Genomic DNA, 16,444 nt, shown 5'->3' with positions numbered 1-16,444 from the left:
ACTGTCTTTTAAAGTATAAAATGAGCCACACATGTAGTTTTAAATTTTTTGAATAGCCATATCAAAAAAGAGTAAAACAGGTGAAATTAACTTAAATAATATATTTTAACCCAATAAATTGAAATATTATCATCATTAAGTGAGGTAAACTGTTAATGAGACATTTTACACTCTTTTCGTTTGTTTTTTGCGAAGTCTTCAAAATCTGGCAGGTATTTTTTATTTACAGCACATCTTGATTTGGATGCTAAATTGTCATCAGAAATACTTGTTCACAAACTGTACAGCTGAAAAAGTAGAATCACATACCCAGGTTGTTCCAAGCGTACCGAAAAGTTTTCCAACAACTGAATCTGATATCAGTTTTAAAATTTAAATTAATCAAAAATAAATTAAAATTCAAACTCAGTTTTTTGGTCACATTAGCCCATTTAGAGTGCTCAGCAACTCCAGTGACTAGTGGTTCCTGTGCTGACAATATAGGACCAGACATGGAGCAGGGAGCAATGACAGAAATGAGGGGCTCCCCAGCCCCAGAGAGGACTTGAAAAGGAAATAGCCAGCAGCCCAAGCAGGAGCCCGAGATGACTCCCCTGTACCCTGAAATCTAAGCTGCAGACATCACAGCCTGCTCTAGAGGAAGGGTCCGGAGAGGGAGGTGAGGCTCAGGGGTCGCTCCCAGGTACCCACCTCCAGCCCCAGTGAAACACTCACAAGCCCCTGAGTGTCTGGAGAGGACACAGGGGTTGAGGAGCCTCCTAAACTGTCCAAATAGCAATGGGTGGAAAACCGAGAACCATTTCTGGGGGAAAAACAAAAAGCATTTCTGGGTATGGAGTCAGAAGAATCATCTTTGAAGCTTCATGCATGGGAGCCTGAACCTGCCCTGGGCAGCTCCAGTTGCAAAACGAGGAGGCTGACTGGTGCCCAAATCAAGGATGAGTTGGGTATTTTTTTTTTAACTTTTTATTTTGAAATAATTTCAAACTTACAGGAAATTAGCAAAAATACTACAGAAATGATGCGCAGAACCCCAACCAGATACCCAGTTTTACTTATCACATTTGTTATATTATTCTCTCTTTTCTCATATCCATCCATCCATCCATCCATCCATCCATCCATCCATCCATCCATCCCCATCTCTCTCTCTAATCTATACCATCTACTGTCTAAACATTTGAGAGTAGGTTGCATATATCCTCTAGTACATTTCTTTAGAACAAGGACACTCACTTATGTAACCACCGTAATTACAGCTATCCAATTCAACAAATTTAATATTGATATAAAACATACAGTAGGGATGAGTTTTAAAACAAGGAGAATTGTCTGGTACTTGAGGGGCTCCAGAGGGGTTTCTTGCTGTACAGAGGTTGGGATAACATGATTATGTATTTGGGGTAACCGCCAAATTTTACCGAGCACTCACTGTGTGCCAGACATGGAGCCATTTTGTCCCCATGAAAGTCCGAGCCTCATCCTCTAATTATCCCCACTTCTCAGAGGAGGAAACTGAGTCACTGAGTGGTGAAATAACTTGATCTCAAGCGAAAGGTGCTGGAACTAGAGCTTAAATGTGGATAGCTTGGTTCTGGAACAGGTCAGTCTGTCTCGTCCTCCCTGCTTAGCCTCAACCAGCTACCTTCTCCAGCTGGCTCCACTGGCCGTGGAGGTGAGAACTACAGTGCCAGGCCCCGCGGGTCTGGGGAGAGAGGGCGACAGCCATTTGCCATGGCTGCTAGGCTTCTGTAACGATACTCACAATTTCCCTTTGCCTCTTGTAATTCTTACACTGGAGGGTGCTGTCTCAGAACCCCTGCTGCCCCAGGAGAAAGGGGGCAGGGAAGAGGGAATGGGGCTGACCCAGATCCCACTCCCAGGGCTGGCTTCCACATGGTTGAGCAGGATGCTGGGAGCAGGCATACACAAAGGAGGGCTTTGATGTGTCTCCAGCCAGGCTGGGGCCTCTCCCTTCTTTGCTTGACCTGTGCTGGGTCTCCCGTGAGCCTGACTTCATGGAAAACTGGGGGTGGTGAGAAGTTCCTTGTGACACACTAATCCCAACCCGCTGACCAGACCATACCTCCGACCGAGGTAACCTCCTGGCTTCAGGAGGACTCAGGACAGGTGACCCCAAGAGGAGCTGCTGGCCTGGCAGGTAGGTCAGTCTCAGGGCCCTGCTGGGCCAGGGAACCCAGGACCAGGGTGAGGAGTCGGGGTCGGGCCACGGGGCTGGGAAGAGACCACAGGCCAGGCTGCCGACAAGCTGAAACCAACTGACCACTCTCCAGGTTGGGCCAGAGCAACGATGGCAGGTTTAGCAAATAAAAGTACAAGATACCCACTTAAATGCGAATTTCAGGTCAACAATGCTTTCTTAGTATAAGTATGTCCTAAATATTACATGGGACATTTTTTGTTTGTTTGTTTTGTTTTTTTTTGCCTGGGTAGGCACCGGGAATCAAACCCGGGTCTCTGGCATGGCAGGCGAGAACACTGCCTGCTGAGCCACGGTGGCTCGCCCCCATGGGACATTCTTATACCAAAAAAAAAAAAAAAAAAAAGGTTTGTTGTTCACCTGAAATTCATATTCAGCTATGCATCCTTTATTTTATCTTGCAACCAAAATTTCAGGGACCAGAGTCAAAATAGAGAGAGGGTGGGCCTTTGAAAATTCCAATCAGTGAGTAGCACACAGATGGGTATTTGTAAAAATGAAAAAGAAAGCTTGGGCATATTTTTTTGACCATCCATTTCTACAGAGTGGGCTGTAGGAGGGGAGGCTGCAGTCCTGCTGGTTTGCAGAACAGGCTTGACCAGCCACTCTCCCTCCTGAGCACCTCAGGGTAGCTCGGTCAGCCTCCCCATTCCTGTTTCAGCAAAATGCAAGTGACAGCGCAGTAGCACTTCATTCTGTCCGTCTCTAGGCCTGTCTCTATTTAGAAGTCTACCATGGCTTAGGTTGGGTGTCCATTGGTGGGTTCTGGACCCAAGACTTTTCCTGTTCTGGCTGGGAAGCAGCAGAAGATGAAAAGACCTTGAGGTATTTCCTGAGACCCTCCAAGCCTCTGCATGCAACTTGGAGTATGGCTCGTTACGACACGAAGGAAGGAAACCATGTTTTAGAGCACGACACGTTCCTAGTCACATTGTAGATATTATATGATTTTCACCACAACTCGCTTTGGTAGGAATTGTTGTTATCCCCCATTTGCAGATGAGGAAACTGAGGCTCAGAAAGATTAGGTAACTTACCTAAGGTCACAAGGTGGGGAATAACAAAGACTGACTCAAACCCAGGCCTCTCTGACCCTTGATCCCAGCTTTTGGGTCCTTGCTTGGAGGTGTCAGAGCAGATTTGGTGTCGGCAGACGTAGGGTCAAGTCCCGGCTCAGCCGCTTACCTACTGAATAGGGGATGGAGCTGACCAGTGGGAAACTGGTCGGAGGCAAGGGCAGGATGGTGAAGGGTTGGTGAGGGAACCGGGAATGTTAAGATGGGAAAGAAGAAAATCTGGAAACAAGAAAACTGTCTCCAAAAACAGTGGGGAAGCAGCTCATCACGTGAGGAACGGGTGAGATTTGTTCTGGTGAACCAAGCACCGCTGATATGTACATTATTTCATTAAATCTTCTTGAGCCTTCCATTCCCCTCTCACAGGGGGTAAACCAAGACTCGGGTTCAGTCACACAGCTTGCAAGTGGAAGAGACAGGATCCGAACCCAGGTCTGATTTTTGCACTGTTCCAGCTGCCTCTTGGTGCTGTTAGGAACTCGGATCAGAGTCCTGATCCCTGGCTATTTCTGGCTATGTGACCTTAGACAAATCACTTTTTCTCCTGGCCCTGCTTCCTCCTACAGCCTGGGAACAGTAGGTTTGCCTCAGGCGTGAGATAGTGGATTTGAAAATAATCAGTGCACCTGGAAGAACAGAACACACAGCCAGTGTCCTGACTGTATTCCTGGGCATTGACCCTCCAGAGAATGAATGCACTGGGTAAAGGGCAGTGCACTTGGCTGGGAAGTTTGTGGGGTAACCCTTTGTGCTGGGGAAGGAGGGGCCAGAAGGGAGGAGGGACAGTCCAGGGAACCGGACCGATGCACGGGTTTGTCCTCAGGCACCACGCCATTGAGAGGGAGCCAGGCCTGTAGCTCCTGCCTGGCTGGGCCCACCCGTCTTAAGGGTTGCCGTTTTAGGTATTTGTGTGTGCATCACCTCTCAAAGCAGTTTCCCAAAATGCAGCCCCAGGACGATCTGTTTCAGGGACATCCGGGGTGCTTTAAAGTGTCTCAGGCCAGATCTCCAGGATCAGAATCACAGGAGGGTGGGGCGCCATCTGCACATCTAAGGCCTGCCCCAGGAGCTGAGCGCTCTCGGGTTTGAGGTCCACTCTCCGGTTTGAGGTCCGCCTGGTCTGAGACGTTCACACAGCCGTTTCTCTAAGGCCCTGCAGCCCAGGCCTCCTGTTCTGGAGAAGCGGCTGCCTGCAGAGGTGCCCCAGGAGGCAGGGCCCTTCTTCAGAGCGCTGAGGGCCGTCAGAGGCAGCATGTCAGAGGGGGTGAGTATCCTGGCCCCAGGGCTCTCCTTCACCCACCTTCCCTCCCTGCTCCTCCAGGGGACTGGCCACACCCCCTCCAGCTTCTCTGAGGCCCCTGACCCAGCCCAAAGGGAAGGGGCTTACCCACCGCACCGGGCAAGGCTAGGCCTGGGTCCAGGGAGTAGGTGTGCCCACCGAGGGGCTCGCTCAGGCTGCCCAGCCTGCTCCTTTCCTTCTGCCTCCTCTCTGCCCAGGAGGGTACTTTCCGCCTGGTTCCCGAAGAGGAACAGGAGCTTCGTTCTCAGCTGGAGCGGCTCACAACCAAGGACCACGGGCCTGTGTTTGGCCTATGCAGCCAGCTGCCCCGACACACTTTGCAGAAGGTGAGGTGGTCCAGGCTGTGGGGAGGGGCAGTCTGGGGAGGCCACAGCGGGGAGGTCTGATGCAGCCTTTCCCTGCAGAGAGCGCCCACTTCATCCTGGGCCTGAGAACGGGCAGATCCTAGGGGCCAACCTGGAGGACAAAGCCATGGCAGGGCCTAGGGCTGACCAGCCACCCGTAGGGTTCCCTGAAACCAGAGCTGGGGCTTGGGGAACAAGGATCTAACTGTTGCGCCCAGTGCCTAGTTGAGAGACCTAAGTTCTAGAACAAGACTCATTTCCAACTTGCTGTGTGACCTTGAGCAAGTTGCTCTCCCCTTCTGGTTCTCACTGGCACCTATGAAAGATTGTTGGACCAGCTTAGAGATTACCAAATTCTGCCCTAGAGGTTGGTAGAGTTATTGTGCGTTTGCAAGGGAGGGTGAAGTGGGGGTTGAACCTAGCCTGGACTCCTGGCTTCCATCTCTGCTCCTCCCTCGCTCCCCTCTCTGCCTTCCCTACTGATTTTTTTCTGCACAGCTCTCTGGCCCAGCGAAGGGGAGGTGTGAGAGACTCTGGGGCATGGGCAGGCTGCCATCTGCTGGAACCTTTGTTTTGGAAAAGGTCAAAATTAGGTCTGGGAGATAGCAGAGTGAAGGAATGACATGCCAGGCTGGAATAGAAGTCCTAGCTCTAGTCCTTTCTGTCTGGGAGACCTTGGGCAAGAATTGGCACTTCTGTGAGCCTCAGTTTGCTCATCCAGGAGATTAACGTACTTAAAGGACTGCAGAGTGCTAAACCAGGGCTCAGTAAGTGCAGGCGGTGGTTGTTAGAAACGTCTTGGCTGATGGCTTTATCCCCCACGCAAACCCTCGAGGAGCAATCTGACCTAATTTTCTCCAAATATTATCAGAGCTGCAGCCAGTGCAGCTGTTGCCTTGTGGGCGGAAGAGGGACGCCCCCAGCTGCAGGGCCTCAGTCTGTCGGGCACGGGGGTGGGGGCAGGAGAATGGGCCACCTGCGTGTCCTGCCCTTCCCGGCGCCCGCCCCTCCCCCACCCGTTCCAGGCCAAGGACGAACTGAATGAGAGCGACGAGGCGCGCGCGAAGGCGGTGCGGGAGCTGCAGGAGCTGGTGCGGGAGCAGGCGGCCACCGGGGAGGAGCTGGCCCGGGCGGTGGCTGACAGGGTGCAGGGAAGCGACAGCGCCTTCTTCCTGCGCTTCATCCGCGCGCGGAAGTTCCACGTGGGGCGCGCCTACGAGCTGCTCAGAGGTGAAGCCCCCCGCGAGGCGTGGCCCTGGTCGGGGCAGGAGGTGGTCCCGAGGACGGTGACGCTGGGGAGAGGAGACCCCCTCCCTGCCGTGGACAGGTCACCCTCTCTGAGCCTCCATATCTGTGTCTGTAAAATAGTTCACTCTTTCGCCTCCATGATCCTTGCGGCCCTTGACAGTGAATGAATGAATGAGTGAATGAATGAATCTGTCAGGACCAGATGCCTAGAGGTCTGGCACTTTTCTCCTCTCTTCTCATCTTGAGACTGAGTAGAACTGGACCCAGGGTGCCCAGGGTGCAGAGGGGTTTCCGTCCAGGTGCGCCGCAGGTGGAGGCTTTAGCCCTAGAAAGCTCCGGGCGAGCAGACTGGGCCCGGCTCACCGCAAGTGCCGGGCCAGGCCCCGGGGGGAAGGCGGTGGGCCCGCGGGGTGAGGCCGGAGCACAGCGGCTGATGGAGACACTAACTAAGGGAACGGAGGGCTGGCGGCTGACGGCGGGAGGGGCTGTCCTTGCAGGCGCCCGGTTTTCCTTTTCTTACTTTTTCCATTCGGGGCCACAGTGTGCCCAAACCTCTGTCCTAGGCCAGGGGCTGCGGCAGAGAACAGAGCAGAGTCCCCTGCCCTCGTGGAGCTTCTAGTCTAACGGTGGACATCGTCAACCAGAGAAATGAAATGAAAATATATAGGATGTTGGATAATAAGGGATAAAGGAAAAATAAAGGAGGTGCATAGAAAGGGTGGATGGTGGAAATCCTAAGCTGGTGTGGCAGGGGGGCCCAGTGAATTTTGAAGGAAGGTCCCAAGACAATGAGGGGACTGGGGAGGGAGGCGGCAGAGGGGACAGCAGGTGAGAGGCCAGGGGCTGGGAGTGGGGCTGAGCGTGCAGGGGCCAGTGAGAGTCAGGGGCCTCCCCCTGACAAGCCATCAACTCCTCCTTCCGGCCTGGCCCACCCCGGCCAGAATCTGGCAGTGCAGACAGCCAGGGGTGTGGGCAGGAGGGGAAGAGCTGGTAGAATCAGGGAGAGCCTCTGCGGCTGACTTGAGGTTTGGATTTTATCTGCAAGCCCTCTCTTCGGCCTTGCCCTCCTAACCAGTGCCTCCTGCTCGGTTAACCCTGTGCTCAGCAGGAGAAACTTGGCCTCGCACCCTGGAAGAGAGAAGATAGTAAGAACCAGCCGTCCACCTGTCTAGGCTCCTACCGCACGCGTGTACAGTTTTCATATGAATCTCATCTGATTAGGACAGTTTGATGAGAGGCCGATATTGTCATCCCAATCTTTGGCGAGGAAGCATGGGGCCGAGAAAGGCCGAGTGTCCTGGGTGTCTGGGCCCCTGCGGGGTGAGTAGGGGCGGGCAGCCCCTGAGGGCAGCTGCTCTGCCCTCCTCCCAGGTTACGTGCACTTCCGGCTGCAGTACCCCGAGCTCTTTGACCGCCTGTCCCAGGAGGCCATCCGCTGCACCATCGAGGCCGGCTACCCCGGTGTCCTCTCCAGTCGGGACAGACACGGCCGAGTGGTCATGCTCTTCAACATCCAGAACTGGGACTGCGAGGAAATCACCTTCGATGAGGTCAGCGGGGGCTGGCCTGGCCCCTTCCTGCTCCCGGGCTGGCTTCCCTCCCCAGCCCTGGATCTGCTGGACCCTTGTTCCCAGTCCCCCAGAGCTGAGGCCTGTGGGTGGAGACGTGGGCAGCCCCTTCCAGGTGTGTGTGGGGGGCGGGGCTTAAGAGGTGCAGGGGCAGCTTTGCAGGCTGTGTCCTCTGGCTGAGGTGCAGCTGTCCCCTGACCCCACCAAGGGAGGGTGATAGCTGTGGGCCATGAGCCAGTGGTGGCCCTGCCAAATGCTGAAAGCTGAGAGCCACAGAGAAAACAGGGGCCAGTGGACTGCGGGCTAGGATAAGTTGTGGAAAGCGCAGGTTCCAACCCACTTAGAAAATGAGGAGGCTGAAGCCCAGAGAGGTTGTGACAAACCTGCCTGAGGTCACACAGCTGAGAAGGGGACCTGCGCTCCATGGGCTGGGCCAGGCTCCCGGCCTGAGCTCTGGGTACTTATACATGTGCAATTTCCCATAACAGGCCCTTCCGAGGGCTGCCCCAGATTGGGGAATTAGGGTTTGTCTTCTGGGAACTTTGGCATGTGCCACACCAGGACTTTGAAAAATTGTTTCTATTCTTTAAAAGCAAGCACAAATTCATTTTAGAAGATGCTATCCATTCTCCAGCACCGTTTACTTTTTTAAAAGTCCATCTCCTTCCCTGAGATGGGAGATGCCATCCGTAATATAGTCTATGTCTCCACGCACTCTTGGGTCTGTCTCTGGACTTTCTGTTCTGTTCCACTGGCCTGTTAGCATATTCATGCTCTAATACTGCACCGTTTTAATGATAAAGGTTTTATAGAATGTTGAGAATCTGTTATCTGGTTCTCTCGTTTTTGCTCCTCTTTTACAGGTTTTTTTTTCCTAGATATTCTTGCATGTTTATTTTTCCCTGTGAACTTAAGAATTAACTTGTTTAGCTCTAGGAGAAACATTATGAGTCTTTTTATTGGGCTCACATTAAATGTAAATACAATTTGGGGAAAAATTTTATGAATGTCACACCCATGGCCAGTCATTCTATCCATAAACGAGAGATGCCTTCCTTTTCAGGCAAGCCTATTTTTGTGCTCTCAAGAATGTTTGAAACTTTTCCTCAAGAACTATTTGCCTATTTCTCAAGTTTATCCCAAGTATTTTACTTCATTGTTGCTATAATGGGGGACTTCTCTTCCTTTATCCTTTCTGATTGTTTGATTATTGTTTTGTATGTTAATTTCGTATTCTTGGTATTTTGTAGAATTATTTTGATATTTGTGTAAGATTTAGAATGGATTCCCTTGAGTTTTCCAAGTATACTGTCCATCTCATCTATAAATTGAGGAGATAGTTTTCCTTCTCTTCTAGTTCTTAGGCCCCTGATTAAAACCCCCCACAATTTTCCATGCCGGAGATCTGGGTTCAATTCCTGGAGCCTGCCCATGCCAAAAAACCCCCCAAAAAACAAAAAAAAAACCCCAAAAACCCCCACAGCTGTGCATTGGTTGACACTTCCAACACAGAGGTACGTGGTAGTAGAGACAGTAAACATCCTTCTTTGGCTTTTCACTTTATTAGGAATGCCTTTAGTGGTTCCCCATTAAATAAGATCCTGGCCTTAGGACTGAGGTATTTATATGTTAAGGAAGAGACTTTAAAAAATGTACATATTTATGTGTACATATATTCTTATTGCAAAAACGATACCTAGGGGGTGCAAGGCTGGTTCAGTGGTAGAATTCTCTCCTGCCACGTGGGAGACCTGGGTTTGATTCCCAGCCCATGCACTTCCAAAACAAACGAAGAAGCAAAACAAACAAACAAAAAACAAGCAAACAAACAAGCAAAAAATTCAACAAATGGTGCTGCAATAATGGGATACTCACATGGAAAAATAATGACATGTGACCCCACCACACAGCATACAAAACAAAAAGACACACAAAAAACCCCATGATATCTACTTCTCTTAGAAAGCACAAAATAATCACAAATTAAAAATCACCCACTATTCTATCCCCCAGAGCAGAGATTTCTACCATTGACATCTTTCCCTAAACATATATATTTTTCTTATAAAAGCGGTATCATATTAAACAAATGATTTTTTCAAGACGTCTTTTAATATAATAATGTGCCGTGAACATTTTCTGGTATCATTACTCTTCTATGTCATTTTTAACTGCTTCAAAGTGTTCCACAGCACAAATGCATCATAATTTAACCTTCCCCTCTTGCGGGGCATTTAGGCTGTTTTCAATGTTTCGGTTATTATAAGAGTACTGAGATAAACATGCTGGCATCTAGCCATGGATGTGACCTTGGCGGCCGGCTTATTGGAATACCCTCACAGAGGTGGAGGGTCCAGCTCAAGGCCGGTGGCAAGTTGCCTCCTGTAAAAGCTGTACCCGTTAGCTCTCCCATTGGGACATGTGGTCCTTGTCACCTTTGTGGGTTGACCCTTTCAGCTTGCTCACTGTGTGCCCAAGATCTTGCAGGCATATTGCTTCATCCTGGAGAAGCTCCTAATAAATGAGGAAACTCAGATCAATGGCTTCTGCATCGTTGAGAACTTCAAGGGCTTCACCATGCAGCAGGCAACTGGGCTGCGAGCCTCAGATCTCAGGAAGATGGTGGACATGCTCCAGGTGAGGCCTTTGGGAACCTGTCCCCGCTGGAGTCCCCCACAGGTGGGTGGCTGGCTGCTGGTCTCAGCATGCTGGAAGGGACCTGAGAAGATGACCACCTGTGTTTACTACAAAGAGGAAAAACCAACCCTCGCTATCCCCATCACAAACACTTGTGTGAACACACAAATGCCTGCCAAGGGCTCATGTCCATGATTTCATGGACTCCTTGAGAGCAGCCCCTCCCTGCACCCCTGCTTCATTTTACAAACTAGGAATTGAGGCTCAGAGAGTTAAGTGACTTCTCTAGGTCACACAGCTATAAAGTGGCAGAGGCCAGATTTGAACCCTCATCTTCTAATCTGGAATCCATGCTCTGCCTGTGTATGTCACGCTGCTTCTCTTTAAATGTGAATTCATCCAGAGGAGGGGATATCAGCGCACCCTAGTATCTCACTCCTATATATGCTCCATACAAAGAGTCCTTTCTTTGAGCTAACCATAAGCTTGCTCTATGTGTAGCTGGGAAAGGAGGAGTGGGAGGCGGGGCTGATGAGAGGGGCTGAAACATGACAAGAGTGTCCCTGTGGTCTAAAATAATTTGCCATCCACTCGGCAGGCGAGTGGGTTTGATAGCACTGAAAAAATCCATGCAAAAACAAGAACCACGCAAGGCTACAGCCACCTAAAAATCACGCAAATCTACCATTTCATTTCTTTACTTGATTCCAAGGGTTTATGTATCGGCAGAGGGAGGACTGGGCTGGATGGCTGCTGGGGCTCCCTCACTGGGCCCGGCTGGAGCTCTCAGTGGGCTCTCCTCTGGGGCAGCTGCGGGATGCAGGGCGAGTCTGCCCCTGTGCCGGGGGAAAGGCGGCTGGGGGGGTGAGGGGCGGCCACTGTGCCATGGGGCTGTCTCTGTCACTGCAGGACTCCTTCCCAGCCCGGTTCAAGGCCATCCACTTCATCCACCAGCCGTGGTTCTTCACCACCACCTACAATGCCGTCAAGCCCTTCTTGAAAAGCAAGCTGCTGCAGAGGGTGAGTGCGGCCTGCGCGGCAGGGGTGCTCTGAACCTCTGCTGGATGAATGAGTGACTAAGGGATGACAGCAGGAAAGAAAGTTCATGGAGCGAGAGGGGTGAGGGTGGGGGGAGGCCAAGAGCCCTCAGAGCCCCGCTCAGGCTCACTGCCGTGCTCCGGAACAGAGTGGCTCCCACTGACAACACAGCCTGGGGGCCTGCCGAGAGGGACGTCACCAGGCAGAGATGGCATGCTCCGGCTTTGTCCTCCTGTCCCTTTCCTGCCCTTTATCCCTCATCCTTGGGACCCGCCCCCTGCTCAGCTCAGTCTCCCTGGCTTCTCTGCAGGTCTTCGTCCATGGAGATGACCTCTCCAGCTTCTTCCAGGAGATCGACAAGGACATCCTGCCCGCTGACTTTGGGGGCACCCTGCCCAAATACGACGGCAAGGCCATCGCCGAGCAGCTCTTTGGCCCTCGGGCCCGAGCTGAGGACACAGCCTTCTGAGGAAGTCTCCTGCTCTCTGAGTTGTAGTTAGCATGCCTGGGGCTCTGCAGCTGTCCTGGACCCAAAAGACTGGGAACGGGGCTGCCTGAGACGACTGGCTCCCCCTAACCTCCCTAAGCTCGGGTGATCTCAGGTGTCACCATTCTTCCGCATTGTGTGGGGGGGTGGGGGTGGGGGACGATACAATAAGAGGAATTCCCTTGAACAAGAATTGGGGGCTGCTATATTCCTCCTGCCTCTGAAGCTTTAGTTCAGTGACTTTTATGTGGCTTTAGGACAGTGACTTTTCAAAAGACCTAATTAGGCTTCACAATATCCTTTGTAATGGTTTTTCTACCTAACTCCATGAAGACAGGCAGAGAGGCTGGTTTAAAAGTTTTCCTCATTCCCCTAAGAAAATGAAAGAAGGCGGGAGGTAAGTTCAAACGATATGGCAAGCCCAGCAATCTTGGTAGCTGGGAGGCAGGCAAAGGGCTTCCCACACTGGATTTCGGGGTGGAAGTTGCCTTGAAGTGGTTGCCCTTTGGGTTGGCGTGCCCCCCGCCAGGTGCATCTGCTGTGTGCCGTGATGGTCAGGGGCTTACACTCCATCTGTGGGGACTCTCCACCCAAAGCTCTCTCCTCCAGGCTCCTTGCCTCCAAGGATGGCTTTACGTAGATTTAGAGATGATACCTTCTCTGAGCATTCTATCTTCAAGTTGTTCTTTGCAGTTAAAGCTCTTCTAAGAAGTTAGAAGAGCTAAAACTTTCGTTGTCTTTAGTCTCAGGCACTTCGCAGTGTTGAACTTGCGCTTTTTAGCTCTGTGTATTTTGACAACACAGATGCCTTCAGAGGATTGGCTTTGCTCAAGTGTTTGGTGACCTTTGAGTGAGTGTGTGTGTGTGCTCACCTTTGAAGGCGAGTTAAGTCTCCCTGTTAGGCACTAGTGTTTGCTGAGTGTACCCTGCCCTCTCGGAGAAGGCCTGGCTTCTTCTGGGGATGGGGCTCCCGGGCATTGTCAGATATTTACCCCCAGACCCTATACTTGCGGCTCCATCTGCAGGTGGCCACTCCTCCCTGCGGTCCGGCCGCCACCTCCGGCATCCGGCTGGTCCTGCTGAGGAACCCCAGCGAATCGTCCCCAGACTTGCCAGCTCTTACCTGGGCGATCACCTCCTTCTTTGGGGGAAGGAATTGCTCTTGGTCTCCCTACTGATTGGGCAGGACCTTCCTGCTGTTTCCTGGGCTGTGGATTCCCTCTTTGATCTGATCCCATCATTTTCCCTCCTTCGGGAATTTCTCGGATTCACTGAGAGTTCTCTTTCTGGTTTTTCAACAAGAGGAAATACATTAAATGGATATTAATGTACATCTATATGCATTTATTTTTTGCATACTTGCATTTCTAGGGTTTGCAGTGTGTGGTCATCGCCTTAACTTCCTTCCTTATAATATTCACAGTCAATGGCCATAAATGACATTCCATAGGACTTCTGAGCTGGAGGAGGAACCAGCTCGGAACAGCGAATTATTGTAGGCAGACGAGCGAGGTGCTGAGTAGGGCGGATCCAACGTTTCTTTTCTACATTAAAAAAACAGAGGATCCCCATTTTAAAATTAAACTGTACACAGCGCCCTGATATCTCTCAGGTGAGGAGTGAAGCTGTTCTGGTTGCAGGGGGCTCGGCAGTGCTGCCGCCCCACACGGAGGGGTCCCCGAGGAACACCGGGGCTGGGGGAGAAGTTCAGGTGGAGGGCCTGGGGGAGGGGGTCGGGCGGGAGGAGGAGAAGGGAGAGGGGCGCTTCCGAGGTGGAGACTCTGGGGACAGGACAGGAGGGTGCTGGTTGAATGGGACTAGGGAATGGGGCTGAGTTTAAAGAACTAATGGACTAGGCAATTTTTTTTTTTAACATTCTCAAGATATACTTCTAATTGTTTTGCGAAAGTGGCGTGTCCGGAATCTGAGGGAAACTGAGGCTGTGTCCTGTCAGTTGACCCTCATTTCTGCCCGGGTCCCTAAGCCCGAGGCCCCGTGCACACAGAATGGGGGGAAACTGCAGACACTCGCTGACCAGCGGGCGCTCGGGGCTGCCCTTGCTCCTACCCAAACCCAGAGGGATGCGGGGTGGCCCTCAGATCAGCGGGGTGGGGGATTTCGCTGGGGGACGAAGTGGGGGCTTTAAAGAGAGGCGGCCGCAGGGCCGTGCCGGCCGCCGTGTTCTCTGTGGACTCGCCCCGCCCCCTGCTGGCCCGACCTTGGCACTGCCACCCCGATGCACAGGACCCGACGGGCGGGGGCGGGAGGGAGAGGTGGGGTCGGAGCTGGGGTCGGAGCTGGTGTCGGAGCGGGGCGGAGCGGGGCGGAGCGGGGCGGAGCTCCTGGGAGAGAAGGTGCCTCGCAGCGTCTGAAGAGCCTGGGCGCTCAAGGCTGGCGGGCTGGGTCGGAAGCCTTGGCGCCCACGTTCCGGATTCCTACACGTGGCCACAGCCCCCCATTAATATCATGTGGGAAGGCCAGTAAAATGCTCATTGGCAAGTCATCAGCTCTGGGGAGGGGGACAAGAAAACCTGACTTTTTTGATGACCATTTGGTGCCCATACAGCCTTCTTTTGGAGACATCTAGGATGAGTCAGGGATTCTTCCGTGTAAAAGTAATGTGAACAGTGAGAGTTGGGAGGTGGCAGAGGGTCATTTCTGACACCCCGGTGGGGACTTTCAGGGAGCGACCAGCAGGCAGGGGAGGGTGGGAGTGGAGGGCTCAGTAGGGGGCCGCCAGCTTCCAGATCAGCCCGGTTAACAGCTGCTCTGAGCCCCCAGGAGTTTACCCAGGGCAAGCGGGAGGAGGCTAATGCCCCCCCGCGGGGGGGTGGGGCGCTGCCCAGGCTTCCTGAAAGAGGAGGATGGAAGAGTCAGGAAAAGAGGGGAAGGGTTCCCTCTTTAAGGGGTAAATAGCATCACCCCACATTCTGGTGCTGGTGTTAGGGAAGCTCCACAGTGTTTCATCTGGGAGCTCCCTGGACCCCTGGGTAGAGGATGCAGCATCTCCACTGCTTTGGGAACTTATTAAAAAATGCAGAATCTCAGGCCCCACCCAGGGCTGCATTTTAACACGCTCCCAAGGGGACTGCACATGAAAGGGACAATCAAAGCAACCTCCCTGCACACTGGGATCCCTGAAAACTGAGGCCTGGGCCCCACCCTTCACGGTTTCCATGCATCTGGTCTGGGGTGTGGCCTGGGCCTCAGGCTCTTTCCAAATTCCCCAGGTGGCTCTGACGTGTAGCCAGGGCTGAGAAGCTCTGCTCAAAGCTCTGTGTGTGTCGACATGTGGAGGAAGTGAGGGTAGGACCAACCCACTCTGGGCAAGTGTTGTTATCTAAGGATTTAAGGGCAAACTTTGCCTTTGGTTCTTCTTCCCGAGCAGAGAGGACAGAGAAGCTTGGGCTGGCAAGGTCATATGGGAAGGCAGCAGGCCACCCTGGGCCAGCTGTCCCAGAACAAGAGCCATTTCCTCCCTGAGGCTTGCTCCAAAGATGACCCGCATGCAGGCTGGGGATGTCTAGGTGGGTGCACCTTAATTTCCCAAGGCGACCATATTAAGAAGGAAAAGATTGGGGTCAGGGTGATGCATGTGAGTGGGTGCTCCACACTTCCAAGTCCAGGAATGTTTTTGGAATTATATTCAGGCTCATCTCTGCTTCCCCTGCTTGCCAATCAGTGCGATGCCCCAGAATGGAGCTGTACCACTGCAGACACTTTTCTTCTGGTTTCTACACTGTCCTGGGAGGTGACTTATGGGTAGAAACCAAACAGACCAAGCCAGAACCACTGCCCCCAAATGGCATTAGCATCTTAAAAAATAGTGTTTTTTTTTTAAAAAAAATTCTCTTAATGATCTCTCCAATATAATAAGTCATTCTTGTTATAAGTATACCCATCTTACAGGTTAAAAATCTGAGGTTAAGTCCTGCTCAGGATCAAAGAGCTAGGGCATGGGACCCAAACCCAGATTCCCTGGCTCTAAATCCCTTGGGCATCTGTGGTTACCTCACACTCTGTCTCAAATATTTTATTTTGTCATGGGAATAGGAAAGTCCTGAGCAGGAGAGGGGAGGAGGAGAGAGAAGGGGAGCAATGAATATTAGAACTTCTTTTCACCAACCATCAGATGAAGGAGGAAATAATTTAAAGAGGAAACCAAAAAGACTTCAGTAGGGATGCTGGGGTAATTCCATGGAGTAGATGGCATGACTCAAAAGGAAGTGCTTTAGGATAAAGCAGTGCTGGGTGGCACACAGCCACAGGGGAGGAAGGGCTTGGCTCATCCCTTCTGGGGAGAGGCTCAGAAGTTCAAGGCCAACTGCCTTTTCTGTCCCTGCAGCTGCCCAGGTGCTTGGCTGCAGACTGGAGTCAGTCCACTGAACACCAGGAAAGAAATGAGGGAAGCTGTCACATGGAGGGCCACCCACTCTGTGTTTGGTTCTCACCAGGGGAAGGAACTCTCTACAGGGTCAGTGCTGAGAGGCCTGGCAAATTTTGAAGAAAGGTATAATAAAGAGAA

At 52.0% G+C, this 16,444-nt stretch overlaps 2 protein-coding genes across 2 annotated transcripts in view; one reads left to right on the top strand and one right to left on the bottom strand.

Moving 5' to 3' along the window:
• Positions 1–4,549: 4,549 nt before the first annotated feature.
• On the top strand, positions 4,550–13,235 carry RLBP1 (retinaldehyde binding protein 1). The gene is made up of 7 exons (XM_077124167.1): positions 4,550–4,561; positions 4,795–4,923; positions 5,967–6,171; positions 7,561–7,739; positions 10,236–10,394; positions 11,304–11,414; positions 11,743–13,235. The coding sequence occupies exons 1-7, from the start codon at positions 4,550–4,552 to the stop codon at positions 11,899–11,901; spliced, it is 954 nt and encodes a 317-aa protein (XP_076980282.1). The 3' UTR covers positions 11,902–13,235.
• Positions 13,236–13,274: 39 nt separating this feature from the next.
• Positions 13,275–16,444, bottom strand: part of ABHD2 (abhydrolase domain containing 2, acylglycerol lipase) — a 118,505-nt gene continuing 115,335 nt past the window's right edge. The window contains exon 11 of the mRNA XM_077124165.1: positions 13,275–13,463. Within this exon, the coding sequence (XP_076980280.1) occupies positions 13,315–13,463 (149 nt within the window). The 3' untranslated portion in view covers positions 13,275–13,314. The remainder of the gene's footprint in view (positions 13,464–16,444) is intronic.

The sequence above is a fragment of the Tamandua tetradactyla genome, chromosome 12 (genome assembly GCF_023851605.1).
Source record: "Tamandua tetradactyla isolate mTamTet1 chromosome 12, mTamTet1.pri, whole genome shotgun sequence".
Classification (NCBI taxonomy): Eukaryota; Metazoa; Chordata; class Mammalia; order Pilosa; family Myrmecophagidae; genus Tamandua; species Tamandua tetradactyla.
Note: the sequence above shows the minus strand (reverse complement) of the source record. Positions and strands in the feature narration are given on the sequence as shown.

What these genes read in the sequence shown, in the direction of transcription:
- RLBP1 (XM_077124167.1), top strand. An exon ending in CGCCTACGAGCTGCTCAGAG is followed by an intron (nt 6,172 to 7,560) that starts GTGAAGCCCCCC and finishes CCCTCCTCCCAG; the next exon opens with GTTACGTGCACTTCCGGCTG. An exon ending in AGATGGTGGACATGCTCCAG is followed by an intron (nt 10,395 to 11,303) that starts GTGAGGCCTTTG and finishes CTGTCACTGCAG; the next exon opens with GACTCCTTCCCAGCCCGGTT.